We start from the raw sequence: 14,377 nt of genomic DNA on the forward strand, positions 1-14,377 counted from the left end.
ATAAAACAAATCTACATAACTGTGAATGCGTTAAAATTACAATGCGTCTTGTGTGAAAAAACAAATAATTAGCTGTTTGATTACAAAGATCATCATATGAATGCATTCAGGATGCATTCTTCTCCTTCCAGTCTTACAAGGCTTGAAAAACTTTGTGATAAAATCCTCAGTTTTGTTCATCATCTTATAAATGAAATACAATGCATTCATCCATGAGGAGAGATGACATTTCAATTGCATGACATAGGATGAAGGGAAACTTTAATCCCATCAAGAGTAACCGAATTTCGAATATTCCAAACTGTATATTTTACAAAGGAAGTAATACAGTAAATAATGTCAGATGTTGCATTATTATCATTTTCGATTTCTGCAATTGCTAATCTTTTGATATTGATATTATTATCAAAGTTGTGGTTTTCTGACAAAGAAAGAAATACATTTCTGCCAGATTTCTTTAACATATTTACACTCAAATAAGATGTGTTCCAGTGTTTCTTCTTGACCACAGATATGGCATTTCCCATCACTTAAATTGAAAGTTTTGGCCAAGCTTCCTGTGACTAGGCCTCGATGGAAAATCTTCCAATTTAAATCATTTACTGAATTGCTGACAATTTCTGTTGAATTAAGACGGCTGAATAGAGTAGCTTTGTAACTGTCAGTAAGACTTAGATTCTCAGCCCATTTGTGACCAATCTGACCTCTGACTGCATGCCATTTCTTATCAACTAATTTCCAATAAAGTGACTTGGTTTTGACCTCACTTTTTGTCAGACCATAATTCTCTAAGTCTAGTCTTTAATGCATGTTTCTTCTGATGAGGATACTCAAAAGAGCGCCCTCTATCATCAACCAGCATATTTTCACTGACAAATTACACTCATTAAACAACTGTACTCAACAAACCATACTGCTGTCTTACCCTCTGTTCAATATAATGGTATTCATGAATTTGATTACAGTAAGATCATATCCACCTTATTTGACATGTTGACACTTTGCCCATGCTTACAAATAACAACAACAACATATGCAACATATACAAAACACCATCGTTATATTCATTTCTGATGGTTGACTTTGACCAACAATACTTAAAGGCAATGGACACTGAGAAAAGCAGGCATAATTAAGATGTTATAATCTGATTCTGATGGGATTTTGTACAGCTACGTATGAAACGTTTCTCTGATCGAAATGTAACAAGTGCAGTTTCAAAAGCTGGAGTCATTCTGGACAGGTCTAAGTCTAGTTATAAAAGACGGACTTGAAAAAAGTACCTCAAGGTAAATTTATCAAACCATATTTCCCTAGGAAAATAGTATGCAAAATAGTGCCCTCTGTCATGTGACTATGCGTTTAGTGTAATCTACAGCTTTGAAACAATGGTGGGTGGTTATGAGTGCAATGACCGAGGAGTCTCTGACATAACAAGCAAGATTTTCCATTCCAACAGAGAAGGAACCTGAAAAGCCAATTGACAGCAAGGATTCCAGTGCAACCATGGACATCATTCAGTGTGACAGGGATATTTTCACTTCTCTTTAACATTGACATTGACATTGGCACCACATTGACAGCTGGAGTAGACACCTCACTAGGTATTGTTGTGTCAAAGAACATTAAATTATAACACAGAGCAGAATGAGGATGAGGAGTGCTATAAAACACCTATGAAACACCTACTATTATCTTGTCATGATGGCTATGGGGCCCGTTTATTACCCCTCATTGTAATGCATTACAGCCTGTGGCCTCGTGAAATAGCGATGTACATGTATTTCCAGTAATGTACAATCCTTTGTTGAAATAAATGGACAAATGGGCAATGGGGCCCTTATGATCAGGTAATAGGTGTTTGTTATTGCAACAATAGCAAAATATACACAGTGAGTTTTAGTTTCTAGCAATACAAGACATTTGTTCTAGGATTCCAAAATTTCTGATACAAATGCATAGAAAGTTATACTCAACACACACAAAGAAATCAAATTCTTTATGGAGAGGCTGCCATGCACAAAGACCTATGTTCAGACTAATGCTACCAGTAGAGTCAAATCTGGCCTGATGAGGGCGCTGTTCAGATCAAGAAACGGCAGGAGCCGTATCACTACTACACATATGTTACTTGCAACCTGCATGTTATTTTCCTATGCAGTTTATATATATATATATTTTTTTTTCTTGCAAGTAATAGATATCAGTATTTCCCTAGCAGATGTAGAGAAGTTTCTGGGTAGTAAAAGTACATGTGTAAACAGAATGTTTGACTTTATAGTTTCCTTCAACTCATTTGCATTGATGGGAAAGCTTTAGCATGCCTGCCACATCATCAACTCTGTCAGGATAAAACATTTGTGTGGCTTTTTGTGTGTTTTGTGATTCTGAACTAAATATACTAAGTATATTCAAAGTAAAAGATATATGCTCTGCATCATTATTTTTGTTACATTATCGTCTGCACTATTTTTGTTGAAATATTTTGTACGAATAAAAAAAAAAAACTGAATCAAGATAGTACCAAATATGGCATCGATGATAATGACATAGGTCACACAAGTTCGTGACCTTTACATATGTCAAACCACCCTGCTGCTATTTCTGAACTGTCAAGGCTGTAAAACAGTGTTGGATTGTCAATGACATGTCTGTCCTACATACCACAGCTGTTTGTGATGAGCATGGCAATGCAGTATGTCCATATCAATTACAATATTCAATTTAAGATCAAATTCAACAGTAAAAAGTATCCCGCTGAGCAGCTGATGACAATGTGCTAGACCTCATAGCACAACCCAGTCATATCATGATGCTTTTCTTTTATCCATGACTTTTTCATTGCAATTCACAAGGGACACAAAAGACACCACTTCACAGCATTACACAAACCAGACGTGGCAGCTAAAATGTTTCAGGTAGACTGCACCTCAGAGACCAGTATTTGGACCCTTAAACTTTTACAATACATTTATGGCAACCATTTTAAAATAGTGTATCTGCAAAAAATATTGGGTAATTTGTGTCTCTAGTGCCATATTTTGCACAGTGACCCCTGAATTGTATTCTTGATTTCAAAAAGTGTCCTTAGGAAAAGCTTGAGCAAAGATTGTCTTTTGAGGTGCATACTACCTTCACGCCACACTTTTGCCCTTGATAACTCATCTCTTTAGAAACACAATATTATCAATGCCAACAATCGAAAGATGACAAAAGCAAACTAGAATTTCTCTACCTCACCTTGATTTTCAGCATTCCCAGGGTAATTTGAAATAGAACCACAGATCCATCGTAGTAGAACAAGTCCCATAATCTCAGCAATACTTTCATATGCACCACATTGGCAAAGGTTGTCAGAAACCAATGTAAGGTTATCAATGATAACTCTGTCAATTAATAAAAATGAAAAATAAATTAGAAATTACTAAAATTCAATATTTTGACATGATAACTCTGATGGATGTATTTGGCTCGGTTTGTTTCATTTTTTCCTAAATTGTAGTTTTTTCTCCTTTCTTTATTTTGCTAATTTTGGGTTTTGGAGGAAAAAGAAAAAGATTCTGTAAGATGTCAGATACACAGGTGAGTATGGTCTCATTGGGATAGTAGGTTGTTGGCACAGGATTGGCTAGCTGCAACAGTGTAGCATATATCATGGCATGGTTGCCATAGCTCACTATGACATCATCAGTGATTTGCATACTCAATTTACCTTAAAAATAGGTACTATATTAGCATCACTTAGTCAGGACAAAACATAAATAATGTTTTACAAATAAAATCTACAGAACATGGAGAACATGTTGAATGTAAGGGTGTAATCCATTAGATGCCACCACCTCACTGTGAAATTTAATGAACATATGGTTGTGATTCACAACTATAATAGGGTCAATATGGCAAAACTATTCACTGATACAAATTTTACAGCAAGCAACTAATTCATCGTGATTGTCAAACCATGGTGTATTTGTTGCTAATATTTTACAAAAAAACTATCAGTTCTGTATCTTGAAACCGGCTGCAAGCGGAGAACTGTGCTTGTCTGAGTGCTAGGTCAATTTACAGTTAGGAAGGAAGCTATGGGCAAATATTTTGCAATCACAATATTTCATGGTGACAATGTTTACATTCTTTGACTATAAAGAGTTCTTTGACTACACAGAGTTTGGCCAATAATATTTTCAGCAAACTTGAACTTATATTAATCAGTGTCTCACTCTACATTTTTGTTTACGATGAAACTTTGAGGTCAAACCTACATACGTACATTGAAATAAGGGAGAGAAGAACTTTGGGATCTGGAATGGTCCAACATCTGCACAAAAGGAATGTGTGAGGAACCTGAAACACATCACGTTTTTGGGGAGGGGTTAAAGCTCTGTTTTTATTAGGATGTGCAAAAGCACAAAAACAATAAACCATGGTTACGCCATGGAAATCGTGTACCTGCAAGATACTTACTTATTGGTCAGATTCTGTATTGAAACATTTTTTTTTCAAATGCCTGTCAACAGTGAGGGCTTCCCACAACATAATTTAGCAATTTGTTGTGTTATAGAATAAGTTCAAATCATAATTTAATTTTTGGATTTTTGCACTGCCAAACTTTCGTTGAGTGGAGGGAGAAGGGAATTTGAGGTCATGCATGAGTTTAATTGTCCTTGTGAGGATGTTTATTAATGGGAAATTTAGGAACACTTTGACGGGTGTAACCAAATACTCTTGGTGTTACCGCTGACAGTTTTAGACCAGTCACCAAAGCATTGCAACCATTTACATTTTGAATAAATTTCACCGCTATAAGAGCCACTCTGTACATGTCATGCATGAACATACAATATCTTTGACAGGTGTGTTGATTTATGAAAGGAGTTTTTTATGATGGTTGAGAAATGCTAAAACTCGTGTTCTCTTGGTGAGAAACTCAAAAAGACAGGGGTGGGATCCTTTCTTCTGAACCTTACATCTCAGTGCTGCAGACACTGATTTATGGGTAATGTTTGAGCTTTGACCCTGTTTCCCAGACTTGAGGCATACCAGACTGGTTTTTATCTTCTTTATATTTATAGTACGAGTAAAGGCGATGAGAGACAACCAGACTGTCCTGTCAGGAGACAGACCCTGTGCATTTAGAAATGCAAATGCTTCCCATGGTATTTGCTGGACCCTATACAGACTCTGAGAACCGCCTGATGGCAGACCATAGACTTAGGTGAACAGAATAAGGGAATGGGGTGTAGATTAGCTGTGTTGAGAAGGCTGTACTGAGATAAGCATGGTGTAGGCAGTCAGTGTGGAAGATGCCTTCTTCTGGATGAGATGTGACTTACCAATATCATGTTCTTTGAGCAACACATCAAGGTCTGGTAGATAACTTACAAGTAGCTGGCGTAAAACTCGCTGGTCAGCCTGGAAATCAAGAACAACAAATTGAATCTTGATTCAAATTCCTCAAGAGTAAAACTGAACTTTTCTGAATTGAAAATTGAGGGTTATCATTGATGCACAGTCATACCTGACTCTCAGTGTTCTGTGCTCACAGATCAGGTAGAAATGAAAATTATGATTTTGAAAGATTAAAACCATGACAGGGATTTTATCACTTTAGCTTGTGACATAACATAACATAAAATGCTTGTATGTCCAACTTTTACAACTCAAATATTTCTCATTTAAAATTGCCCCGGTGCACGAAGTGTTGATATTAATTCACACTAACCAAAATAAATTAAAAAGATGGAAACTTCTCAAGGAAATTTCATTCAAATTTGCTTATAAAATGTCATGTTGGTTGTAAGATGGTTAGCAAACAGTGTTCAAAGGGGTTAAAGGTCAACCAGCACTGCCACATCACAATTTAACATAATAGGACTGAAACTTGGTGGATGGCATGTGTTATCTTTCAACCAAATGTCAAACCAATGGCCTCTGTCTGATGAGAACTTCCCCTCTATTACATCAAGAAAGTAAAACAATATTTCATCCTGTTCCAAGAATGTATCCATATTATGAAAAAGAAATCAAAGTGTTTTCCATTCACATACATGGTGAAAAAATTGTTATGAAAGTTACAATAATGGTTCTTTTTTACTAAAATTTGAATCAATTTTACAAACATAATCATCAATTATTCATCATTTAAATTCAATGCCATCTATCACTGTTACAGCAATATTTTGTAATTTATGTAATTAGGTTGAGTGTATTAATTACAATTCACTTAAAACTACACATCCGGAGCTATATATACTTCACACTGTCATCAACAATTTCTGACTTTCATTGTTAAAGTACAATCACTAGTATAAAGTAAATGGCTACAAACTCTGTTGAATTCCCTCAATTTGTCTAATGGAAGTGAAAAGGTTAGATTAGTCTGTGGCTTATTTCAGTTTGACAGCTTGTGTTGGTGTGCAGTAATTATCACTAATGTAATCCAATCTGTGGTGCTCTGAGCACAATTTCTTTTGAAATCACGGTGGAAAGCAGAAACTACCAGCATCTTGTAAATTATTTTCTGATTCAACAACTCATTACAGAGGATACATGCTATTGCCCCTACAGCAGAAAGTTTTAAGTAATTGAACAGAAGTCTCTTCTAAGCTACTGAGGCATAATGAGGCATAAAAGGAGAAAACGGCAAGCTTATCACTTCTGATGCAGCCAGTCAGGGATCGGCTTTTTTGGGTAAGTCACCGTGGGTCACTTAGATGTCACTCTGAAAGTCCACGTCAGCAGGCAACCAGGGTCCCTCAGGCACTGAACTTTTCAGAGTTTGGTTAAAGTGTTCATTAAAACAAGGACAGTATATATCCATTGCCTGATTTATTAGAGTACACTTTGACATCTCATGTCAGAGACAAACAGGCCATTGCCCCCGTAGAAGTACATGGTGTACAACTAACAAAAGCCAACAAAATATTTCAGGTGAACTATGACTAAAATTGGGGATCAGTTTGAATATGTTTTCATGCTAGCTACAATTTAATCAATCAAACTAAAAATATTAGCGTGTATGGCTCTTAAAATGATCCTGCTTTTTAAATTACATAATTTTCAGGCTAGAAATCTAAATACCCTTCAATTTTTGTGCTTGTCGTTATAGTCTTCAGTAGGAAAAAGCCTCTTCATTTATATTTAAAGAACACTCAACTTAACATCTAACATGTGCTTTGCTGATATCAAAGCTTTGCGTGAAAAGTTTGAAAATTTATGCAAATGTAAGCCTGATGGACAAAATGGCTAGCAAGTCAACCTGTTCAAATTATCTTTTCAAGATGCAAGTATACATTTTAAAACATTTACATTTGCTCTACAAGGATACTGTAACTGATGCCCCTTAACAAAATGAAATTTGGGAAAATTCAAATTAGTTTCAATGGAAGAAAGAGAAATGAGTGTGAGTTTGTAATACCTGCACTCCAATGAGAGTATTTGAATAGTAAGAAGCTGGAACTAAATCTTCGACTATCGTACACATCATCCAGAATGCATCTTCCTCTTCTAAAAACAGTAATAACGGAGCAGCCATCTTGAAAAGTAAAATAAAATATACAAATACAGTGAATATAATTGAGATGTAACAGAACAAAAATTTTACTGGGTGTTTAATGGCCAATGTGATGTGAAATTCTGTAAACACATTAAGTGATTAATTTATCACCATATCAAAATAGATTTGTATTAAATTGACTTACACTCAATGAATTTACACTACCTACAACTCTGAATTAAAGTTACATGATCTTATATTCAAAGATGTAACATAGTTCAGCTTTTGAAATGTTTCTGAGAAACATGAAAAAAGTTCGCAACCACTGGAAATGATGTGTTGACATTGTGAATATGAAATTTCCAAATCAAATAGTGAGCCTCAAAATCAGCGTTTTCCCATCTGGACACAACTCACTGAAACAATCAAAGTTAAATTTACCATTCCGGTCCCCTGACAGTATCCAATGTCTGGATACAGCCATGCTATGGATCGCAGTATCCTCCGGAGTCTGGGAATACCTGTGCTATTGATGGTTGAAAAACATGCATTGCTCGGCATTGTCCGAAGTAAATCCTAAGGACAAAACAAAAAATATGAACAACATTAATGTAAATCTTTGAAGATCAGTGCAATGGAATGTGCAAATTTTCCATGGTCAAAATTACATTAAAGGAAAATTCAACACAATCAATATTTAAAAACTCTCTGAATAAATGTCCTCAATTTTAGATTGTTCAAGAACGAAGGGTTATTGGAGACTTTGGTAATTACAAAATGTTAGATAAGGCCAAAAAAAAAAAGTTTCGGGTCATGATGAGAATTTCTTTTTTTCATTTTCTTTTTTTCTAACTTGACTCAGTCAAATTGTAAACTTTCCATGCAGCTTTGCATATATTGGTGTTAAACAGTAATTGATCAAATTTCCTCTTCAAAGGGACAAAGTCGGCCATTTTTCATGAATTTGTTTGATACAAGATACTACTATTGTTTGACATGTTGAAAGATACTGAATGAATGGGTGACAATGCATATATTCAATCCGGTTTTAGACAAATTAAATGAAACCATGGCGAGAATGAATTAATGGTCATGACCATTAATTCATTCTTGTGATGGTTGGTTTATTCTGTCTAAAAACAAGGTCGAATATATGCATGGTCACCCATTCATTCAGTTTCTTTCGACATGTCAGACAATATAAGTAATATTTCGCATAGAACAGAATTCATGAAAAATGGCCGACTTTGTCCCTTCAATGGCACTTGAACTACAACATGCTATGAAAATAGAGCAGACGTCCATGTTATGTTACCCCATTATATGCATGTCCAATATTGTCCCTTGATCCTTTGTATGTTTAGCGTTCTACCCTGTAGCATTACATGGAACTTTGGTTTGCATTGAGAATGATAGGGGCAAAGGTTTGTATTGATAATGATAGGGGCATAGGTAAGCTACAGCTAAATCTGGTGGAATCCTGCCTTTTTTAGTCTGCTTACATTTATACACAAAGTTGAAAAAAAAGATTGATGCGGGGACTTCCAAGTTTTTCTTGGCCTAAGAGTATATTGACTACATTATTTGTTACAAGAATAAATAAAACTGACAGGTACAAAAGTAGTCTAGGCTAAACACACATCGACCATACGTTCCTTAAGAGCAACATGCATTGGGATATCACACCTGACATATTTTCAAAGTCTAACCGAGAACCCTACCGATTTATTGCTCTCTTGGTAAACCAAGTAATCTTCAAAATAAATTTGTCAAAAATAAATTCCCTGGACAAAGAATAGCAAGTATAGTAACCCCTGCTGAACTATCTATCATGGCTGATTGTCATATTGATGTAATCTTTTAAGGAAATTGTACCTTTCAATCGTACTCACAAAAATATGGTAATTTAAAGAGTTTCACTGCATGAGATAGAAACTGTATTCATTTACAAAGTACAGCTGCCAGGGGTTGAGTATTTCAAATTCAGGGTACATTCCTGTCTCTGTAATGGACAAACAAGTACGTGTGGAAAATCAACACATTTCTTGTGGTAGTTTCAAAATGTTTACAAATGTGTAAATCTTACCTTTTCAATTTGCTTTGCATTGACTGTATGCTCATTGGAACTAGCCTTGATAACTTCCTGGTTAAAAAAAAACAGGAACGATCGCTATAGTCATTTATTACAAAGGTGATATCAAATGTAGATGAACCCTATAGACTGCTTGAGTGACACTAAATTCCAACTCACAAAATACTTCAGGATGAAGCAATGAAGCTCTTTCAGAAAAAGCACAGTGACTTATCAGCTCACTTTTCATCCATCAGGTCGATCTTCCTAAGTTGTAGGGAAAATTTTGGTTATGGTCTGGATTTTATTTTCACAAGGATGAAAGAAACTGTACTTACTTTATAGGAGATTTCTGAGTTTTGTTTTTTCTTCATTGCACCGGACACTCTCATCCAGATCTGTGCTCTCATACTGTGTGGAATTCCTGATTTCACCAGATTACGTAGCTTGTCAGATCGGTGTAAACTAGAGTCAACCTGTCAAAAACATTAATTAACAAAAGTATGTATTATATGTAATAATTTTTGAACTTGATAATTATATTGATGATGAATAAAAATTACAGCAACTCCAAATATTGTGACATTTTACAGTCGATGATGGTGCTTATCCAATGATCATATTTAAACATGTTTGCTAACTTACATGTTTTCAGTTTTTTCATCGTACTGTATTTCAACAGTTCATATTGTGCGACAGGCAATGGATTAAGGCATACTTCTACAATCGAATGCACAGAAAACTTTGCAGAATATTTCAGAGTTTATGAAACTGTCAGTTTGCACATAAAGACAAAACTGTGTATCTACAAAAGTATGTTTACCAGGTTTTTTTTATATTGATTTAAAAACAAATATCATCTTTGAGCAAGTATTCCAGTTTCATGGAAGGATATTTGATATTTCATAATTTGAGACTTTGTATAAAAATAACACTATCAGTAAAGTTCATAAGATTCAAATTGAGGCTCTGAACCATATACTTCCAAGCATTTTTTAGCTGTATCTAGACAAAAATTATGATTTGCGATAACACAAATTGTTAGCATCATTTTCAAGAGCATCTCAAGCAATTAAAAACAAAATCAACAGTTTTTCTTTTGAAGCACCCTATATCTGAGAAGTGTATTTCTCATGTATGCATCAACCTTTCTCAGGACATTTACAGAAAGCATCATTTCATATTAAAATTGTTTAATTTTCAAATGTCAAATATCTTGCCATGATCTGTAATTCAAGTACCTAACCACACATAATCTGCTGTATGTCATTCACAATTTATTACTTCTAAGAAGACCCAGATGTCTATTCTATGTAGGTTATAAATTATGTAGTACAGATGATATTATTAATAAGTAAACATCAGTAACACATACTAAATGACAAATCTAACATACAAATAACAACACACGATGACTTCTTCAATGGTCACAGTGAAGCATTCACAAAAATGTAAATTACAATGTGACACAGATGTTCACTTAATATATTTATCTTTTTCTTGAATGTCACAGGTTTTGAAGCTTCTTGTTGACATCAATTTCAAATAATTTGACAGAAGGACAAAGTCAAAAACTGAAGGACTTGATAGATTGCCAAGGAATTTTACAGTTGGCAACAAACATTATGTCCTGTGATGAGAACTTCAGTTTCCTGCCACATCTACAAACGCACAACCATCCATGGAAGGGGTCAAAGGTCAAGGTTCAGAGATCATACTGTACCTTGTCCCAGGTGAGATTGCCAACGTTTTGGTTGTGGGTGAATTCTAGATGTGCTGTCCATTTTAACCTGTGTTGAGGATCTTCAACTAGCGGTTGACTCAGTAATTTGTTTGAGTTGGGTTCAGCTCCATCTTCTTCATCCACACGGAAACCAAACTCATCATACCTGAACTCTGGTGGGTTGCTGGAATCTTCAGTCTGAGAGCAACAATGCAAAACCATAGTTAATTCTCCTGAGATAGATCTGGCTATTTCTACAAATGTCATTCACAATTCATTGCTTTTAAGAAGACCCAGATGTCTATTCTATGTGGGTTATAAACTATGTACTACAGGTGATATTAACAAAACAAAATCGCTCGTGAAAGGACTGCCGCCGAATACACCGCAGCACTCGTGCAAATACCGCTTGTACGGCGCACTTGCACTCACCGGCCATGGGGTTCTGTCATAGAATTCTGAATATTTAGGCTTATTATCACACCTTTAATCAAATAATCAAAGAGGTGGATTCAGAAAGTAAAATCTTAGCATTCTCCCATACAGTGGCCAGGCAAGATAGTGAGTCAACCTTTTAATAGAGATTGGGATAAGGAATATGGAGGTAATACTTGACAGAAATGAAACTGGAGAAAATTGAACATTATAAAGGTGAGGGGCCTTCATGGTGTGTTTGTTAATGTTTGCTAATTGAAAGGCTATAGTCATGCCATGCGAAACTGTCCAGAAGCAAAATTTACAGAACAGAAGATACAAATGATGGGTTGACTCTAAATTCTGAGACTCAGCTCAGACAGCGTTAATCCATGAAATATGAAGACTGATGCCATGGAAAGGTCATACGCCTACATGAATTCACAAGAGATTACAAAGATAGATGTTACTCAAATATTTATCACTTTAAGGATTCCGCAGTTTTGACCAGCAGTGATCTCAGTAGTGCTTTGTATCTTATTCACAAATGATCAGTGTTTAGATCAAGTTTCAGATAAAAATTATAATTCTCCTTTTTTTATCAAATATTCCAAGATTCCACAGTACTGTAATTGGCACGTTCTGTTTCTCTCAAACTGAACAACTCTCTTTAACCTTCCTTTCAGCAAAACATTCAAACACCAGCGATGTCTCATCTTGATTTATGATCAGGTAGGCATCCTTAAAACGTTAACCATTTGAGTGCTGTAATTTTTCCCACCAAAATTTAAGTGCAACATTTTACCAATTTTTATAATTTTTTTTGTAAATTTTTGATAATTTTGGACCAAATGGACATCAAATTTCATTGCCTACAGTCTTTTATGAAAATTTTGGCAAAACTCTGCAAAAACTTGACTGGCGCACATTTCATAAATACGGCAAAACCTGACTTTGGCGCTCAAAGGGTTAATTTGAAACTTTCTTCAAGAAATTCCCTTTTCGAAAATAGATCACAAACCATCACCAAGCAAGGAAATTAGATATACATATTGTCGGAATTTCTGTCCATTTTATGAAAACCAAACACCTGCTCAATGCTCATGATGTGCGACAAATATATAGCTGGTATAGTAAAGGAAAACTAATTTCTGCACAGGATATTAATCAATTTAAACATTTTCATGATGACTGTCATTCACAACTTTGTAAAACCTGACAACTCAGGTCATGAAGTCCTTCTTTGTTGATACTTTTTGTAATCAGTATTTCTGATCTTAATATCATTCATTTAGAAACTTCAACAATTGGATTAATTGTGTATGACAGTCACAATTAATGTTCTTGATGGCACTTGACAGAATTAGCTATGAGACCATTCCAACATTGATAAATGAACAGGGAATTAAATTTAGTTAAATTTGACTCAAGAATACCATTTACCATAGGATTTTACTGTAAGAGAAGGTGGACTTGTTAAGAGTCCATATAGATTTCAGATGCTCTTTTGTTTCTTTATTTGTTTGTTTGCTTGTTTTACTTCAACATTTTCTATCTGTAAATAGCCTTGGGACTCTTAAGAAGCTCTCACCATAATCGCAAGGCATCACTGGGTCAAAATAGTGAACAAGAGGTCACATATGATATCGAAAACAGGAAAGAGAAAGATGAGGAAAAGAGACGACGAGGTTTAAATGAACGACTAGGTTGCTTTGTACATGACAGAGCCCTTTAAAAACTGCTAAAAAGTGAAATAAAATGTTTTTCATAGCTCAGTAAGTTGCCATGGTATTTTGATGAATTAATTTAGTTATTTATTTAGAAAAATAAAGACAAGTAAGAAAATCAAAGGAGTTACAGGTACATGTCACATAGCACTGGAGACTATCAGGCGTTGCTTTGAAGACACATAGAAAAGAAGTTAGCAAAATTATTTTCAGTGTGACAGAACATAGATAATTACAAGTCAATTTATTTAAACTACGCAGGTCATTTTGATTCTTAACTTTTGGCCAGTCAGACAATTTTGTCTAGTTCAATTTTTGCCCAGCAGGATCATGTTGAAATTAAAAAAGACAAAAAATTAGAATCCATCGCTACCTACAACCATGACAACACCTTCAACTTACCTGTGCTAGTTTTGCTAGGATGTCCTGAGGCCACATACTGGGCGTCAAGGCTGAGAATGGACCCCCTGGGGTGGGGGTGAAGGACCCTGATGGTTGTCCACTCATTTTGAGTAAAGGCGTTGGACTGTTGGTAATGCTGGATGTGATGCTGTCAGGGTTACAGTCAGACAAATAGTCATCTTCATCTTCTGATAGTGTTTCCGCTGTTCAAGAAAGATGTCAAAATTTCATTTTGGTTTAAAAGCAACTTATATATGTGGCAAAGAAAATGGCCTACAATCCCTAGACATCCTATGAATATGGTTTCAAGATAAAGTATGAAATAAAGCATCTCCAGATATGAACAATCTTTGCTGAAAATACACGTAGACTAGACATTACGTTCAGAGGTACAAATGCTGTATTGTCACATAAAAACACGACAATTTTATTCAGCTTACATTGCAGCCATTTTGAATTTAAAATACTGCTAATTTTAAATTTTCATTTGGTTGTCAAACAGAAAAACTGCACAAATAGTATCACTAATCTTTCTGCAGGTAGGT

At 35.1% G+C, this 14,377-nt stretch overlaps 1 protein-coding gene across 3 annotated transcripts in view; it reads right to left on the bottom strand.

Annotated features, from left to right (window-relative positions):
* The window catches only part of LOC139150953 (small G protein signaling modulator 3 homolog), a 76,671-nt gene that overhangs the window by 53,493 nt on the left and 8,801 nt on the right, over positions 1-14,377 (bottom strand). For all 3 annotated transcript variants that reach the window (XM_070723436.1, XM_070723434.1, XM_070723433.1), the window contains exons 2-9: positions 13,833-14,035; positions 11,290-11,487; positions 9,905-10,042; positions 9,582-9,638; positions 7,937-8,071; positions 7,418-7,534; positions 5,334-5,412; positions 3,241-3,386 (exon numbers count right to left, since the gene is read on the bottom strand). In XM_070723436.1, the coding sequence (XP_070579537.1) occupies positions 3,241-3,386; positions 5,334-5,412; positions 7,418-7,534; positions 7,937-8,071; positions 9,582-9,638; positions 9,905-10,042; positions 11,290-11,487; positions 13,833-14,035 (1,073 nt within the window). The remainder of the gene's footprint in view (positions 1-3,240; positions 3,387-5,333; positions 5,413-7,417; positions 7,535-7,936; positions 8,072-9,581; positions 9,639-9,904; positions 10,043-11,289; positions 11,488-13,832; positions 14,036-14,377) is intronic.

Source organism: Ptychodera flava, chromosome 15 (assembly GCF_041260155.1).
Source record: "Ptychodera flava strain L36383 chromosome 15, AS_Pfla_20210202, whole genome shotgun sequence".
NCBI classification, from domain to species: domain Eukaryota; kingdom Metazoa; phylum Hemichordata; class Enteropneusta; family Ptychoderidae; genus Ptychodera; species Ptychodera flava.